Genomic DNA, 18,186 nt, shown 5'->3' with positions numbered 1-18,186 from the left:
AGGACTGCCAGGGAGACAGGAGAGTGGGTGTGTCGGAGCGCGTGGCACGGGGTGGGGGTGGGGGTGTTCAGAGCACCCAGGGTAGGAGGGGCTTACAGACCACCTGCTCCAGCCCCCGCCTTCCAGACAACCAGTGGCCTCGCCGTCCACTGGGCGTGAAGCTGGACCGCGTGGAAGGCACGCCCGCCCCGGCGACCAGCCAGGTGCAGAGGGCAGACATGCGCCCTGAGCCCGGCTCTGTCCCGGGTGCTGGGGACACAGGGAGGGGCTGGCGCGGTCCTGGCCGTCACGGGAACAGATACAGACAAGGGGCATCAGGTGCAGGGCGTGTGACAGAGAGAACCCCATCACAGCTCTGGGGGCCCAACCGGCCTAGGCTGAGTCTTGAAGAACGAGTGGGAGTGTGCTCCCCAAACACGCGGGGGGCATGGCGGGCGGAGGGCAACGCCCAGAGGCCCAGAGGCCCAAAGGCACAGCGGCAGGAAACAGCGCAGCGCGGGGCCGACCCTGCAAGTGCGCGAGGCCAGCGGCCGTTTTTCTGGGTCTTCTGGATGCCGACCCGCCCGCCTCCCACAGGTGAGTCAAGGCTGGGGCTCTGCCATCAGTTCCGCCCCCCCGGAGAAATCTGGAAGGGAAATATTGACACAACCGCCCCCCCAGCCAGACAGGAGATGACATTAGCACTGCTGTGTGCCAGCATATGGCTCCCGCTGTCATGTTAGGGAACACAAGTGACTGCCACGTAATGAGATGCTCAGCACATTGCCGGGGCCACACAGCGGGCCGGGCCGCCCACTCACCATATCTGCTGTTAAACAGGATCTGCACGCACTCCCGGAGCGTGTTGATGTCCTCGGTTTCCTTTATGAAGGCGTCCCACTTCTCTATCAAAACACAGGAGGTACGAGTGAGGGCGGGTCGGAGCGGGGAGCCCAGGGCCTGGCTGCTTCGTGACGAGCGTCCAGCTCCCCGCTAGACCCTCCTCGCTGGGCCGGGGCACCAGGACAGCCACGCTCCTTCCACAGCCGAGGCCACCGGGCTTTCTCCGGCAGAGCCCCCCGGAGGGGCCTCACCCCTTCCACCCACTCCCCCCGGGGGCCCTGAGGCCCCAGCCTCCTCCAGGAGACAGCCCGACACAACGCCCTGCTGGTCTCCACACCTGCTCTCTCCTCTTGCCTCTGTCTGCCCCCACGGGCAGTGGCTAATGACGTAGGCTCAGCCTGTCCATCCTGGGTGTCTCCTGCCCTAGACGGGCAGGGGGCTGAGAGGGTGCTCTCCCTGAGATGCCGAGTCGTGACCTCAGACCACTAACCCTCACACCTTGTATGTCTGGGGTCTTACCCAGCCTCGCTGGCAGCACAGAGCCTGACGTGGGGCTCAAGTTCATAAGCCGCGAGACCATGACCTGAGCCAAAATCAAGAGTTAGATGCTTAACTGACTGAGCTACCCAGGCGCCCTTCAGGGGACTAGGTCTTTTTTTTATTTTCATTTTTTAATTTTTTTTCATTTTCTTTTTTTTTTTTTAATTTTTTTTTTCAACGTTTTTTATTTATTTTTGGGACAGAGAGAGACAGAGCATGAACGGGGGAGGGTCAGAGAGAGGGAGACACAGAATCGGAAACAGGCTCCAGGCTCCGAGCCATCAGCCCAGAGCCTGACGCGGGGCTCGAACTCACGGACCGCGAGATCGTGACCTGGCTGAAGTCGGCCGCTTAACCGACTGCGCCACCCAGGTGCCCCCATTTTCATTTTTTTTTTAATTAAAAAAAATTTTTTTAACATTTATTTTTGAGAGACAGAGCGCAAGTCGGGGAGGGGCAGAGAGAGAGGGAGACACAGAACACGAAGCAGGCTCCGAGCTGTCAGCACAGAGCCCGACGCAGGGCTCAGACTCACGAACTGTGAGATCATGACCTGGGCTGAAGTCGGACGCTTAACCGACTGCGCCACCCAGGCGCCCCCATTTTCATTTTTTTTTTAATTAAAAAAATTTTTTTTAACATTTATTTTTGAGAGACAGAGCGCAAGTCGGGGAGGGGCAGAGAGAGAGGGAGACACAGAACACGAAGCAGGCTCCGAGCTGTCAGCACAGAGCCCGACGCAGGGCTCAGACTCACGAACTGTGAGATCATGACCTGGGCTGAAGTCGGACGCTTAACCGACTGAGCCACCCAGGCGCCCCGACTAGGTCTTCTTAAGGACCCTCTCACTGAAGCCGAGGCTGAGATCTCCACAAGGCATAATGGCTGGACAGTCTTGCTTCAGCCCTTTGGGTATAAATGAATCCCAAATACCGTGTGGTACTTTTAATATCTGCCCACATAATTTTTTTGTCTCTCATCTTCAAGAGGCGCAGTTTAATTCCTCTCGCTCCCTGTGAGTGTGGGTGGCTCATTTCTGGCTTCTAAAGGGTAGGACACGGGGGCACCTGGGTGGCTCAGTCGGTTGAGCATCTGACTTCAGCTCAGGTGATGATCTCAGTTTGTGGGTTCGAGCCCGGCGTCTGGCTCCATGCTGACAGTGCAGAGCCTGCTTGGGATTCCCCCTTTCTCCCGCTCTCTGCCCCTCCCCTGCTCACACACACACACACACACACACACACACACTCTCTCTCTCTCTCAAAATAAATAAACAAACTTAAAAAAAAAACAACGGGTAGAACACGGCAGCACTGATGGTGACCTGTGACGTAGGTCACGAAAGACATGTGGCTTCCTCCCTACTCTGCTTGGGATTGCGAACGTCAGGAAACCAGCCGCCACATCACGAGGACACTCGAGCAGCCCCGTGGGGGCCCATGCGGTAGGAAGGAGCCTTCTGCCACCAGCCACGTGACTGAGCCTGGAAGTGGATCCTCGGCCCCGGTCAAACCTTCAGATGAGCACAGCCCCCGCTGGCAACCCGATCACAACCTCATGAGAGATCCGGGGCCAGGACCACCCAGCTAAGCTGCTCCTGAATTCTGGACCCATGCAAACTATGAGGTGGAAACACTTGCTGTTTTAAGCTATGTTCCGGGGTAGTTTGTCACATAGCAATGCAGAACTGTCATACTCTGGTTTGACTCAAGGTCCCTCGTGCACAGCTCTCCTTTAAGACCCAGTGGACACATCTCCATTTCGGGAAGCACCACCCCCAGCCCCGGATCCCCAGTCTGCTCAGGGCACTGCTATGGGCACCGTCCTACCTGACTTGTCGTGGACGATGGAGAAGAGGATGCGCTTCGAGGCGTGGACATTCTGGATGAGAGGACCACCAGGCCCGGGGGGCTTCTGTCCTGGACAAGGCAGAGGAGAGGCACAGGTTCAAGGTGGGCCCCAAGAGGGCTTCCCCCAGATCTGGCCTGGGGTAACAGCCTCATCCATCAGGGAGACCCCAGAACTGAGCCCTGTGATCGCAAACTCTAGGCAAGTTCCCTGACCAGGGCCAGAGTCTGCTATCCAAACGGGAGATCAGGGAGAAGCTGTGATGTCCCAGGACACCTTTTACAGGCAGGGACACCTATTTCAGGTGTGTAAGTCCCACCCGCCGCTCAGCCCACACATTTGGCGGTGGGGAGGGGAGGGAAGCCCTTTTTTCTCCTCCTGATAACAGCCCCCTCTAAGCACCTACTATGTACTAAGCATTGGACTCAGGGGTTTCGTGTGTGTGTGTTTAATTTTAGAGAGACAGAGAGCGCAAGTGGGGAGAGGGGCAGAGGAAGAGACAGAGAGAGAGAGAGAGAGAGAGAGAGAGAGAGAGAGAGAGAGAGAGAGAGAGAGAGAGAGAGAGAGAGAGAGAGAGAGAGAGAATCCTAAGCAGGATCCACACTCAGCATGGAGCCCGATGTGGAACTCGATCCCACGACACTGGGATCACGACCTGAGCCAAAATCAACAGTCAGATGCTCAACTGACTGTGCCACCCGGGCGCGCCGGACTCAGTGCTTTAATACAGCAGTTCTCAAGCTTGAGCACCATCTGAATCACCTGGCAGATTGGAATACACAGGCGACTGGACCCCGTCCCCAAAGCTTCAGATTCAGCAGGACTGTGGCAGGGCCTGAGAATCTGCGTTGCTGACTGGCCCGGGAACTTAACCCGGACGATAACCTTGTGAGAGGTTCTACTGGCATCTGCACTTGACAGATGAGGAAACTGAGGCTCAGACAGGTAGAGATTTGCTCTAGGACACAGCCACTAAGCCAAGGAGCCCGAGGATGTGAACACAGGTCTCTCTCACATCCAGGTGTCCCTTCTCTATCTCCAGTACCCCCAACCCAGGCTGGGGATGTAGCATGTGACCGATTAGCATGTTTACGGACTCCAGACTCCTCTGGACATCGCTTGGCCCCAGGCCAAGGATACTGTTCACAGACGGCTGAGGGGAGGCCCAGGGTCGCCAGCTGTCCTGTCCCAGCCCCTTGTCCCAACGTGCCTCCTTCAGCCTGGGGTGGGCCCGGGCACCCGGACCTGCCCTGGGAGGGTGCCCCCACACGAGTGACCCCTGTCCCACCCTCAGACTTAGGGGTCCCGGCAGCAGCTTACCACAGCAGTCGGGGAAGTCCTGGGCACCAGAGGCCTTGGGCTCAGGCCCGGGCCGGCCAAGGCCCAGGTCGCTGGGGGCAAGCGGGCAGGCGGGCGCCTCCTGCTTGAGCTCTCTCGTGGTGTGGTTAGGGAGTGCACTGCTGTACAGGAAGCTGGCCACAGAGGAGGTGGTGGCGGTGGGGGGTAGGTCCTGGGGTGGCCCCTTGGGGGCCTGGCCATGCAGGCCACAGTCCCGAGACCCCTTGGCTATCAGGGAGACGCCGTTCAGCTCCACTAAGGCCTTTGAGTCCCGCCCGCCATCCTCAAGCGGCCTGGGTGAAGGAGAGAAGGACACGTGATGGCTTCATACACCTGACCCACCAGAAGGTCCCATCTCTTCCTTTAGTCCCCCAGCCCGGCCCCCGCACAACATGGCGGCCTGCGAGGTACACAGGACGGGAGCTAGTCCCCATTTTACAGGCAGGGGTGCAGGCCAGGGCAGGGCTGTAATGTGCCCAGGGCCGCTGGAGGAGCTGGGCCCTGCCCCTCGGCCTCCGTGCCTCCCACCCAGCCATCACATGCCTGGTCGCCCCCCAGCTCCTACCACATCCCTCCTCTTCTGGGCCTGTGCGCGGAGGGTGGTTGCTGAACGCCCATGGGCAACGCCACGGCCTCGGGCCGGTCTCCAGGCAGCCCCAGCGCTCGACCCAGCTCGCCAGCCTCCACCTCCTCGCCTCCCCCCAGCCCCTGACATAAACCCAGCGAGCACACATGATGTGGCTCCCAGCCAGGGCTGTTCCAGCCTCTTTGCAACACCGAAGTCCCCTGGGGGCCCCCATGACACAACGCCTGGCTCAGATCATGCTCTACGACCGGGCATTTGCCTCACCTCCGCCGCCAGGCTGGGAGCTTTTAGTCCCCCTCGGGTGTCTGAAGTCCCCTCCCCGTGACTGGGTGAGTGGCCACAGGTGGCTGAGCCAGAATGGAAGCAGGTCGCCCTCCTGGCCTGTCCTGGTCCGGACCTCACAGTCCAGCCACCAGGCCCCGGGCCCACTCACCTCTTGAGCTTGAAGCGGATACGGTGGCTGTGCTCCAGGATGGCCATGAGGGCCTTGGGGTCGTAGTCGGCTGGCCTCCGGAAGGCCAGGCCCTCGGGCAGCCCCTGCACGGCCAGCAGCCCCGGCTCCCTGAGCAGCCTCTCGTACGGCAGGGGCACCACGCTGGCCCTTCCCAGGGCCTCGCCTGTGGGGGAGGGGGTCGAGGAGAGGGTCTAGTGTGAGAGGGCAGCCAGGCTGGGCTGGGGCCATGTGGAGTCACTCCCTGTGGTGCCGGGTTCCCAGGAGACTGGACCCCACGGGCCCCTGCACTGTGAACTTCACACAGGACAGGCTAAGTGGGGGGGAGGGGTGGGCAAGCGCTAGGGACAAGTCCCCTTTGTGTGCACCCGAGGGCCAGGGCTCCCCCACGGACAGGGCTCCCAGCTTCTCTCGCCATTCTCTTCTCTCAGGGCACCCGGGCGGAGGGGAGGGTGGGGTGCAGGGTTGCAGGTGGGAGGTGAGGAGGAGACACGGGGGACAGAGAAAGGAGGGCGGGAGAGAGATGGCAGGGAGGAAGGGAGGAGGTGAGGGAGGGGAGTGGAAACAGGAAGAACAGATTCAGGAAGAGAGGAAGCACACGGACAGAAGGTGGTGGGGTTGGAGAAGGGGTGAATGGAGGGGAGACTGGCTGGGGACTCAGGGTGGCCCAGGGGCCCTGGGTGAGGAATGACTGTTGTCACTCCCACCCTGCAGCCCCACCCGGAGCCAGTAAGAGGCCGCTCACCTCAGGGCCACCTCAGGTTCCACCGGTGGTGGGACAGAGTGGGGCGAGGCGTGTGGGGGGGCTGTGGGCACCAACCCCGTAGCCGCCAAAAGGGCGGTGGCCTGGCCAACCACGTGTGACAAGTCCTCCCCTCCCACGGTGGCCAGCGTGCCCACCCAGACCCTCCGGGCCTCCCCTCCCACCCAGGCCTCCTCTTCCTCCTGACATCTAGACGACAGTGGGAGTTTCCTCACAGACCTTTGCTCCACACAACCAAAGGCTGCAGTAGAGAAGGGAACAAAGCCAGAGGCGGGACCCTTAGGGACCTAGAGAGTGTGAAGGCTACCACTGGGCCAGAGATTCTGCAACTCGACGCTTCTGAGGGGGGCCAGGCCCGCCCACCTCCCCCACAGGAAGGACTCGGCTAACTCGTTAAGTCAGCTGTCGCTCAGTCGTTCAACAAACACCCTGTCAACATCTGCCGCTGCTGGGCCCTGAACTACAGGCTGGGGAACAGCGGAAAGGGCAAGCACAGACCCTGACCCCAGAGAGCACTGCGCTGGTGAGGGCACAGGACGCGGTGGGTACCCAAAGGGGGCATTAAGCCAGTGGGGCAGGGGGTTGCCCAGAGCCGAGCCTTAGAGAATAATGTGGCATCCACCAGACAGAGGGGCAGGCAGTCTGAAAAGGCACAGCGGTGCAAAGGCGAGGAGGTGTGAAACGAAGCCGGAGTGTGCTGGAGAACAGGAAACGGTCCCGTCAGGCAGGGCAACATGGCTGGGGGTGGGCGGGACCGGCCATGTGGGTGCTCAGGCCACATTGAGGGCAACGGCGAGCCCCCAGGGCAGTGGGAGGAAGAGCTTCCTGGTCAGACTTGTGTTTTAGGAAGAGGCCCTTGGTCAAGGACAGGTGGGGGCAGCAGGGAGCCGGCCTGGAGGCGAAAAGAGACCAGGGCGAGCCGGGGGCCATTTCCAGGCGACAGGTGGCAGTGAGCAGCGCCAGGCAGGCCGGGGCAGTGGGGACGGTGGTTCAGGAAGCAAGGCCGGGGTGGGGATACAAGACGAGGGAGGGCTGGGGGGGGCGCGGGGCACACCTTGAGGTCTTGCCCTGGGCCCGCGGTGGGGCCGGGGGGGGCCTCCTCAGCAGGGCAGGGACCGGGGCTCCCACCCGCCCGGGGGCCCCAAATGGAATGAGGAAGGATCTTACTATAAAGAACATCAAACACCTCCTCAACCATCTTCCGCAGAAGGTACGCGTCCGAGCCGCGCTCCAGGGACGACCGAGGGACGTTCCGGCCTCCACCCTCGCCCCGCGGCACCTTCTTGGGATGCTCTGCCTCCGGCTCCTTCCAAGGGGCCCCTCCTGCGGGACACAGAGCATGTCGGGCCGTGGCGAGCACCCACGTTACCACCTGCCCAGCGAGCTGGCATGTCCCTGCCCCGCGCTGAACCCTGCAGCGAGACACTCAACACGGAACAGGAATGAATGAATGAATGAATGAACGAGCGAACGAACGAACAAGCGGGCCCTGCCCCAAACCCCTGCCCAGGGCGGGGCTGGTCATCTCTGAGTTCCTAGTGCCTAGCATAGGGCTTGGGTTTCCTCCTGGTCACCTCTAACTCACTGTGTGACCCTGGGCCAGTCCCTTCCCTCTCTGGGCCTCAGTCTGTGAGCTCTCGCATAAAAACCAGCTGGCCTGGCTCAGAACTGGGGTCCAGCCAAGGTCTGTTCCATCCAACCCTCTCTGGGCTTTGACATTAATGCTGTCTTAGGCGATCGAGGCCCCAGTTTTCTGCTCTGCCAGACGAGGAGACGATGGGGACGCCGCCAGGAGGCCAAGGGGCTGCAAAGAGGCAGGTTCGTGCCAGGCTGGGCCAGGGTGGGGCCCTGGGAGTATCAGTGAACCTTTGGGTAGGGAAATGCTAGAAAATGCCTTGGAAAGGGGATGGGTGGAGGGTCTGGAGGGCCCCTCGCAGCTTGGAGCCGGCTCCCCTGCCGGGATCCGTGGAGCTTGAAATAAACCAGCCGAGCTCCCGGCTATAAATAGCAGCTCTGCCTGGCTCCGGGAAGCCAGGTGCACACGCCCCAGCCTGGCCGGTCGGGGGCCACAGGACCCTGGCACTGTCTACTCTACCCTGGTCCAGCCCCCACCCAGCCTGGGGAGAGGGCACAGGCTCTGAGAGCTGAGTGGGAGTAGGGGTGGGGGCGGCTGGGGAAGCATCTGGAAGCTGGGAGCACTGGAAGTCCAGTGCCGGGAGACAGCCTTCCCCGAAATGGCTGATCTAGGGTCCAGACCCCGGGTATAAGGCAGATGCTAATATAGTGGCAAGGACAAAAACAGCCGGCGTATATTGTGTGTAAACCGCGTGCCCGGCACTGTTCTAACCTCTAGCAGGTTTGTTTCATTCTCGGATCGACCCTCGAGGAGTGCAGCACTGTCCTCCCCTCTCACAGACAAGGAGCCAGGATAGGGCCCCAGACGTCTGACTGCAGGGCCTGCTCTTAACCCCAAGAGCTCTGAGTCCCAAATCGTGGGCTCGAATGGCCGGGGGGATGCTGGCGTTCAGCGCTGGGGCCAGGCCCCAACCCTGTAGGACCTAACCCACCACAAAGGTGACGCTGACCTCGCTCAAGAGCTTACCAGGAGCACGCACGGAAGCTTAGGGCATGGGAAGCTGGCACAGTGTGGGGAGCAAGGGCTGGGGTGGGGGGCAAGGAGTGGCAGCGGCACAGAGGGGGCCTGGGCGGGAGGAATGTGAATCTGGAGGCCGGGGAGGCATCTGCGGGCAGGGGAGAGGAGGGAGGGCCTTCCAGTGGGCAGAGGTGAGAATGCACCTGGAGGTGAGCCAGCACTCAGCACAGCACCGCCTGCGGTGGGGACGCGGGATGCTGGGAGGGGAGAACGCAGAGCCAGGGGCTGAGTTATGAGGGTGTAAAGGCTCAGGTAGCGTTGAGGAGTTGGAGGCTTCAGAAAGACCCCTGTTTCAGAGCTCCCAGCAGGGGGGGCGGGGTGTCCTGATGTCCCTCCCTATTTTGAAGGGGCGTAGCAGAAAGAGCACGGCGTTCAGAACAGAAACCTGGCCTCTACCGCTTGTCGGCTGTGTGTCCCTGGGGGACGTGGCTTATGCTCACTGGGCCTCAGTTTCTCATTGTAAACCAGAGGTAAGTATTTCCTGAGCACACGGCTTGGCCCAAAGCACTACGGATCGAGTTTATCAAGCATTTCCTTTGTGCCGCATGGGTCCTCAGTCACTTGGTCCCCAAGAGCCACTAGGAGGCGGCTCCAAGATTGTTACTATAACAATGAGAGTGCCTACTCGCCCTGGGTAACTGAGTTAGCATTGTAAAGGGTGCTGCACACAGCAGGGACTGAGCAAGTATTAGGCGAACAGATGCACTCGGTCCCCATGTCAGAGACTCACAGGAACCGGGCAACACTGGGCCTCAGTGCCCCCTTCTGTCAATGAGCAGATGGAGGGGTCGGGCCTGGCCCCCCCTGGGGTTTGTGTGCCTGATTCCAATAAAAACTCTGCCCCCCCATAACGACGCCACACTGGGAAGCCTACATAACCCCACCCTCCACCCCGACACAGGGCCACCTGGTAATGCTCTGGGGACCCAGAGATGCGCCAGAGCCCCTGCCCTCAGGGACCGCAGGCCCCGCCCCCAGAGCCCCGGGGTACTCACGGCAGAACCTGAGGAAGTCTGATTGCAGTTCCTTCCGTGTGCTCAGGAACATCCTCCCCTTCTCGGTGCCCACCACGAAGGCGCTCTCATCGTGCACAGCGACACAGGCCACCTCCGCATTCAGCTTGGAGAGCGCCGAGCACTGCAGGGGGGAGCAGGGTACGTGAGCCCGGGGAAGGCTCCCCCTGCTTGGGGACACCTCCAGTGACGGCTCTGGGGGTGCGACGGGAGTTCCCAGCTGCCTGAGAGCCCACCAGCAGCTCGAGGGGGAGGTCACCCCTCCAATGTTCTCGGTCAGTTCTGCAGCAGGAATGAATGAATGATGCCCCCCGCCCCCCCCGAAGCTTGGTCAAGGTCAGGGGAGAAGACAGGAGAACGAAGACACATGGCCTCTGCCCGTCCCTCCTCCCAGGTCTGCCTTGCTCTGGGGGCAGGAGGCTTCCGGCCTGAGGCTTCGCCCCAGCCCCAGGGACAATCCTGTCTTAGGTTTTCTCAAAGTCCTAACTGAGGAGGAGGTGGGGGGCCCCAGGAGAACCAAGGCTCAGACAGATCCAGGCTTCAATCCCCCATCAGCGCCTTCCTGCTCTGGGACTAATGGGGCCAAACGGCCCAGGGCCCAGGCTTTCAATGGGCTTGGTCGTGGGGCCTGGTTGGCATGAAAACATATCTCTAAACCGGGGCACCTCGTGTGGGTACACAATCGGAGGGGTTACTTCTGCAGTCCCAGAGTTGAGGTTGGCCGGCCCACAGCACAGGAAGCCCTCACACAGGGGCCCTGCGGCCGAGACCACGAGCATTTCAGCCCTCTGACCTAGGTCAGCAGAAGAACTCTGCCTGCGAAGCTCTCAGCTTGCATTCGGCGCCTCATAAATGCTGGTTTTTATCTGAGTTAGAGCTCTGCTGGCAGTCAGGAAGCCTGGCTTCTCATCACAGTCCTGCTGCTGTGTGATCTAGGACAGGTTCCTCAACCTCTCTGGGCCATGATCATGCCTCTTGCGGCAGCTTCAGCTTCAGAGTCGCTCTGCTGAGGAGGCGGGGGGGGGGGGGGGGCAGGGACATTGTAGAGCCAGCAAGCCTGTCCCCTAGGCTCTCCCATGGTGAAGGGTGTGTGCTGATTTCCTCTGAAGATTAAAGCAACCTGCTGTTGGAGGAGATACTCACTCCCCGGGAACTGATGTCCCCAGAGACACAGAGACCTGGACTGTGAGGAAACGCCCTAAAAGAGGTCTGGCCCCACGCAGACCACCCGAGGACCCAGGCCCCGGGCCCCAGACAATGCCACAGCCAGGTCACCGCCGAGCAAGTGTCATTGTTATCCTCAGGGTCCCTCAAGAAGGCCATGAAGGGACCCAAGGCCGGGGGAGGCGGGTCTTGTCCACGCCCCCAGGACAGCCACAGGGCCACTGCTCCCCTGAGGAGCCTCCGTAACACCCTCTAGGGCAGTGCCGCCCAACAGAACTCTCCGTCTCGATGGGAACGTTCTGCCTGCACTTCCGATGCCATCGCCACAGAGCCCCGGAAATGAGGCCAGCGCAACTGAACAACTGAACTACCGTATTTCATTGTAACTAACTACAACTTATTTATTTGGGAGCCACAGAGACAGCGGGAGCAGGGGAGGGGCGGAGAGGGAGAGGGAGAGGGAGAGGGAGAGGGAGAGGGAGAGGGAGAGGGAGAGGGAGAGAGAGAATCCCAAGCAGGATCCATACTATCGGCACAGACCCGACGCGGGGCTCGAACCCACGAAACCATGAGACCGTGACCTGAGCCGAAACCAAGAGTCGGACACTTGACCAACTGAGCCCCCCAGGCACCCCTCGACTAACTACAATTTAAATGTCAATTACCACAGACAACTCAGTGGCTGTCGTGGGGGTCGTAACTGCCCATTGTCACAGCTGACCTCGCCATCGCCGCCCCTGCAGCAGGCAGGGCTGAGCTCCTGGGGCTCCCCTCCTCACGAAGGACGCTCTGCACGGGGACGGGGTCGTACCCAGCCGACCTCCCCAGCGGTGCCTACCGCCTCTGGCCCACACGCACCACCTCAACAGCGCTCGAGCTCCCTAAGCAGGAACAGCCTGGAAGGAGGCCCTTGTCCTTGGAAACCGTAGACTTTGCACCCGAAAGGCCACTTTAAAAACTGATCATGCTGGGCTGCCTCAGTCAGTTAAGTGTCCGACTCTTGATTTCAGCTCATGATCTCAGTTTGTGGGATCGAGCCCCGCATCAGGCCCTACGTGGACAGTGGGGAGCCTGCTTGGGATTCTCTCTCCCTCTCTCTCTCCCCCTCCCCTGATCACTATCTCACTCTCTCAAAATAGATAAATAAACATTAAAAAAAATTTTAGAGACACAAACACGTTAAAACTATAAAGATGAAGGGGTAACTGGGTGGCTCAGTCGGTTAAGCGTCCAACTCTTCTTGATTTCAGCTCACGATCTCACAGTTCGTGGGATCGAGCCCCACGTTGGGCTCTGAGCTGCCAGTGGGGAGCCTGCTTAGGACTCTCTCTCTCCCTGCTCCTCCCCAGCGTGTGCATGTTCCATCCCTGCCTCCGAAATCACTAAATAAACATTTTTAAAAAATAAAACAGAAACTGGCCAAGCTGTGTGACTCCAGGCAAGGTACTGCCTTCTCTGGACTTGAATTTCACCATCCTAAAATGCAAGGGCGCAGCTAACTGATACCAGACAGATTTTAACACCCACCTACCCTCTGTCACAGAACTTTCCCCCAGGAAAATGACATTACTATTTCCTTACTTGGAATAAACTACCATAGGGTTAGGTACAACTTTTGAGGCCGTGTTTCTCTCTCCTGGTCCTGAGATGCAGTCCCAGATCTTGCTTTTAACATCAGGGATTACAGCTCTCACACGAATCTCGCACGGTAGCCCACACGCTATCCTCCAGGGGACCCGAGGGGAGGGAGGGAAGCCTGGGACCCTCCCAGGGATGGGACTCGAATGGCACGAGGTAATGAAGAAGAGGGGACGAGGGGACGAGGGGACAGCGGTTACTCGCAGGGCTGGATTCTTCCATCCCGATCACTTAAGCCTCCCGCCCGCTGACGTGGGCAGAGGGCCCTGTTGCAGACGGGGCCGCTGAGACTCAGGCTGGGGAGTGAGACCACGGCTCTGCGGTCAGCTTCGGCTCCTCCAGGGCAGACGGGGGCACTCACCATGGAATCTAAGGCAGACACGAGGCTGGTGATGATCTCGTCTTTGCGGGTGAAGGCGGAGCTCCAGCGGTCGGGCCCGCAGCCGTTGGTGGGAATGTCGCAGCGCTTCCCCAACAAGGCCATGGTCACCTGGAGGGAGGGAGGAGGAGGAGATGGGCGTGCGGGGCACATTCGGCAGCTGCCCACTGCCCAGGCCCCCAGGGGCCGCCTCTACTTCCCAGGTGGGATGAATCAAGAGCTGGCCACCTCTTCACACAAGGGTCTCGTACGCATGAAGGCATTAGAGCCCCGACAGGCCTGGAGACACAGTCGCCTGCACACAACTCCACGGGGGCACGGGCACAGATGGCAGGGAGACTGGGGAGTGCGCTCCACGAAACATCCCCCAAACCTGCAATGCCGGTACCAGGGCCAGTCTGCCTGGCACCCCAACCGCCAACTCTCCCCCTGCACGTAGCTCTGGCAGTGGCTCTGCCTCGCTCACACACCCTCCGTGGCTCCCTACTGCCCACCTCTGGACTCCTGTCCCCCATCCAGCTCCCCCACTCACACCCCACGCTCCAGGTACGCCAAGCATCACCGCCTCTGAAACATACCCACATCCATTCTCCCCGACCGGAGTGCCCCTCTGTCCTCTACTGACTGCCCGCCCTGCTTTTAATGGTCACCTCTGCTGGCAAGGTGCCCTCCGCTGCCCCACCTCCTGCCCCTTCCTGCCCCAGCTGGGCCAGGCATCCTCGCTGGCCTCCCACATGTCCCCAGCCTCCTCCGTCACAGCTTTCTCTCAAGCCACAGGCTTCCTTAGGCCAGGCCACTGCCCCGAGGCCCCCCGAGCTCAGAAAGATACCGTGGGGCAGAGGCCACTTCATCTCAGAACAGGGTTTCCCCAAGACAGGACTTTGTCCCATAGTCACGAGGATCCTGGAGGACAGAGGTGCATTTTCCCCCCGCTGGGACACCCTCAGACCAGGGCCCAGTGTCAGAACGGGCACCCACTAGATACACAGGTCAGCCTCCCCTGCTTCCAGTTCCTTCCTGCCCCTCCCTCACCAGGACCCCAGGAGTCAGGGCCAGGGTTTGGGGGCACCCCCCCACCCCACAGGCTGTCCCAGTGCCAGGGCCTTCCAGAGGCGGCTGCTCTCTCGCCAATCCAAGCAAAGGAGAGGGCAGAGAGTGGAGGCAGGGACTCTGGGTTTCCCTCTCTGGGCTCAGCTCCTCCAGGGCTCTGTGCATGGGCCCCAGGCCAGGTGCCGGTGGCCAGTTCAGGGGAGTGAGCATCAGAGGGAGTCTGTGGATCCCATCCCGTTCGCTTCCTGCACACGGGGACGCCGGGGACGGGCTGACAGCTGGGCCTGCTACCTTAAAGGGTGCCAGACCCAGAATGCCTTCTGTTACCACAGCTGCCCCTTGGACTGTAAGCCCTGTGAGGGCAGGGGCTGGTGACCCCCGGGGCCCAGCTCAGGCCTGATGTGCATGACAGGCCAAGGGGGGGTGTGGTCCACACCGCAGTCTGTAGGTTTCCTGTGAGTCATGGGTCGGTGACACAGAACAAGTGTCAGAGTGCCTCACACATAACCAGGTGAGAAGCGTCCGAACTTCGGTTATGGAAACACACAAACGAACGAGGAACACTCTGGAGCCCGGCTCCGGCCTCGGCTCTGGCCCCAGGCTGCTATTTGGCTGTGAATAAATATTGATTTTAACAACGGGCCAGGCAGCCGCTGGCCGGAATGTGAATTGGGTTCACTTCTGAATGTTTATAAAATTTCTTTCTTCTCCCAGGTTGCAATTTTACAAATGCTCGAAGTCCACAGTATTAAGGGATGCTGAGGGCATGACAGGCCACGTATGGGACATCCCAAGGGCCCAGCAGGCAGCCGGTGGCCTCCCCTGGAGCCTTCTGTGACGCGAAGACCACCGGAGGGTCTGCCGTGTGAGAAGCTGAGAGGTTTGCCCGCCCGGGGCGCTGGAAGGCTTCTCCCCTCCCTTCGGCCACCCCTCGAGCCGTCCCCAGACGGACCTCAGCCTGCCAGCCTCCCAGCTGCTGAGGCCCAAATTGAATCAGGGCAAAGCAGGAGGCACCAGACGGCCCCGGCCTCCGGGTCACCCAGACCGCTGTTGGCTCCTTCCTGCAGAGTCCTAATCCATTTAGGAAGGAACCAGGGACTCAGAGACGAAGGGAGGGAGGAAAAGGGGGCTCGGCTTGGGCTGTCCCCTGACTCCTTGTCCCAAGCAGGTGGGTGCACTTAGGAGGCAAGACGGAGAAGAGCTCCCCCTCTGACAAACGGCCAGGGTTCGGAGAGAGGGTCCCCTGTGGCCAGAGCTGCTGTGGATGGGACAGATGGGCCAGAGCGCTGGGCCGGGAGCCGTACGCCACACACACGGGGAGACCCAGACAAAGGCCTGCCAGGAGGACCACGTCGGGTCAACTACCCCAAACCCTAGTTTCCTCATTGGTTTTAAAGGGTTTCTGGGGGGCACCCGGGTGGCTTAGTCGGTTAAGCATCTGACTTCAGCTCAGGTCATGATCGCACAGTTTGTGAGTCTGAGCCCCTTGTGGGGCTCTGTGCTGACAGCTCAGAGCCTGGAACCTGCTTCAGATTCTGTGTCTCCCTCTCTCTCTCTCTCTCTGTTCCTTCCCTGCTCGTGCTCTGACTCTCTCTCCTTCAAAAATAAATGAACTTTAAAAAAAAATTTTAAGTTTTTTTTTAAAGTTTATTTATTTTGAGAGAGAGAGAGAGTGCGAGCAATCGAGCAGGGTAGGGGCAGAGAGAGAGAACCTCAAGGAGGCTCCACACTGTCAGCATGGAGCCCGATGTAGGCCTCGAACTCACGACCATGAGATCATGACCTGAGCCGAAATCAAGAATTGGACGCTTAACTGACTGAGCCACCCAGGCATCGCGCCTAGTTTCCTCATTTGTAGGGTGAGGGGCTGGCTCTAACCTGAGGCAGGGAGAAAACCACTCAATAAAACCAACAGACTACACAGAACAGAGAATATGAAAATGAGAGTAGTAAAGCAGGAGGCAAGTGCCTGGCATAAACAGGACAGACTCCAGGGGCCTGGGGGCCCGCGGTGAGGACAGAAGCCACAGCTGGAGCCCTCGAGCACTGGCGGCCAGGGCCAGGCCGGGCCAGGCTGGAGGCAGCCAAGAGCTGCTCCGGGGTCCCCAGGAGGGGACACCAGAAGTGATGCCTCAGGTGACAGGTGGCTGGCCCCAGAAGCAGGGCACAAGCAGCGAGGGCCTGCCAGCCGCCCTCGGGCTCCTGGGTGGACGAGGCCTGTGAGGGCCCGGAGGCCACGAGCTCTGTCTCTCTCCTCTCCTTCGACAGACTCTTCTCTACAGGCTGCCAGGGTGCCGGCAACCTGATTCTCCTCCTACCTCCTGGCCACTCACACTGCTGGCATCGACTGCTAACCTAACCCGGGAGGAGGGCTCAGACTCAGTTCCAGCCCCCCCCCCCCCCCCACCGGCCCTCCTCTTCCCCCGTCCACTTCTGCCCCTCGCTGCAATGTTTTGGCTTAAATGTCACCTACAGGCTGGTGACTCTGGGCTTCTCTCTCCCTACCTGTCCTCTTCCACGTCTAGCAAGCAACTTAAACGGAGTAGGCCCCGTGTTTCCCTGCTTAGACCTGCCTCTCCCGGCCATCTGCCCAGGTGCTCAGGCTCAAACGGAGGCCTCGTCCTCATCTCCCTTCTCTCTCATTTCTTTTTTTGTTTTTAAAAATTTTTAATTTTTTTTCAGTGTTTATTTATTTATGGCAGGGGTGGGTGGGAGGCGGATAGAGAGAGAGAGAGAGAGAGAGAGAGAGAGAGAGAGAGAGAGAGAGACAGAACCCGAAGCAGGCTCCAGGCTCTGAGCTGTCAGCGCAGAGCCTGATGCGGGGCTTGAACTCATGAACCATGAGATCATGACCTGAGCTTATGTCAGATGCTTAACTGACTGAGCCACCCAGGCACCCCCATTTTTAAAAGAAATTTTAACGTTTAGCTATTTTTGAGAGGGAATCCCAAGCAGGCTTGCACCATTAGCATGGAGCCCAATGTGGGGCTCGAACCCACAAACTGTGAGATCATGACCTGAGCCAAAATCAGTCCTGGGATAGTCAACTGACTGAGCCACCTAGGCGCCCCTCTTTGTTTCTAAAACAGTCGGGGGGGAAAATGATGCTGTGGCTCCAGAAAGCACCCAGATCTGCCTGCTTCTCGTCACCACCAGGGCCACCTGACCACCCGGGCCACCTTCCTCAGTTGCTCACGCTTCGGCAATGAACCCCTCGCTGTCCCCCAACCCCCGCCCTTCTCCTGCCCCCATGGTCCCTCCTGCAAACAGCAGCCACATCGCTCTCACGCCGCCCTCCTGCTTAGCAGAGTGGAGAGAACCTCCCTGAGCACATACCCCATGTGACCTGGGCCCACCTGCCCTCTCTGGCCCATCGGCCCTCTCCCCTCTGCAATGGGCTCTGGCTCCCTCCCCCTCGTGTCCCTCACCTGCCACCTGCATTCCCCTCCTCGGGTCTCCTGCCTGCAGTTCCCCTGCGCAGCAGGCTTTTCCAGGCCTCCAACTCCCACGGCTTCCCCCGCTCCACCAGCCCCAACTCCTCTGTGCACAGCCCCTGACCACACAGACCACACAGCAGCACCCCCCCCCCCCACTGATTGCCCAACTCTTTTTTTATAAATTTATTTTGTCTTTCTTTGAGAAACAGGGAGAGAGGGAATCTCAAGCAGTCTCCGCACCCCATCTCCGGACCTGAGCCGAAATCTAGAGTCGGTTACTTAACCCACTGAGCCACCCAGGCGCCTGGCTCCCCGTCTCAGAACCTGCTGCGATCTGAAGGGACCCGTTCATGTGTTTCTCACCCGACTTCCCCAACAGGAACGTGAGCGCTGGGAGGCCAGGGCCATGCCTGCTGGGTTTACGGTGTGCCCACTGCCTCGAACGCCTGCTCGGGTTTTCATGGGCACGCCCTGAATCCTCGGGGAGCTAACCGGTGTGACAGTCGG

General features: G+C 60.1%; 1 protein-coding gene across 3 annotated transcripts in view; it reads right to left on the bottom strand.

The window, feature by feature from the left end:
• Positions 1-18,186, bottom strand: part of GTF2IRD1 (GTF2I repeat domain containing 1) — a 124,559-nt gene that overhangs the window by 73,908 nt on the left and 32,465 nt on the right. For all 3 annotated transcript variants that reach the window (XM_058710194.1, XM_058710196.1, XM_058710195.1), the window contains exons 2-8: positions 13,175-13,303; positions 9,994-10,135; positions 7,513-7,668; positions 5,565-5,748; positions 4,528-4,838; positions 3,189-3,278; positions 801-884 (exon numbers count right to left, since the gene is read on the bottom strand). In XM_058710194.1, coding sequence (XP_058566177.1) covers positions 801-884; positions 3,189-3,278; positions 4,528-4,838; positions 5,565-5,748; positions 7,513-7,668; positions 9,994-10,135; positions 13,175-13,297 — 1,090 coding nt within the window. In that variant the 5' untranslated portion in view covers positions 13,298-13,303. The remainder of the gene's footprint in view (positions 1-800; positions 885-3,188; positions 3,279-4,527; positions 4,839-5,564; positions 5,749-7,512; positions 7,669-9,993; positions 10,136-13,174; positions 13,304-18,186) is intronic.

This window comes from Neofelis nebulosa, chromosome 18 (assembly GCF_028018385.1).
Source record: "Neofelis nebulosa isolate mNeoNeb1 chromosome 18, mNeoNeb1.pri, whole genome shotgun sequence".
Lineage (NCBI taxonomy): Eukaryota > Metazoa > Chordata > Mammalia > Carnivora > Felidae > Neofelis > Neofelis nebulosa.
The sequence above is the reverse complement of the archived record's forward strand: the minus strand, read 5'-3'. Positions and strand labels throughout refer to the sequence as shown.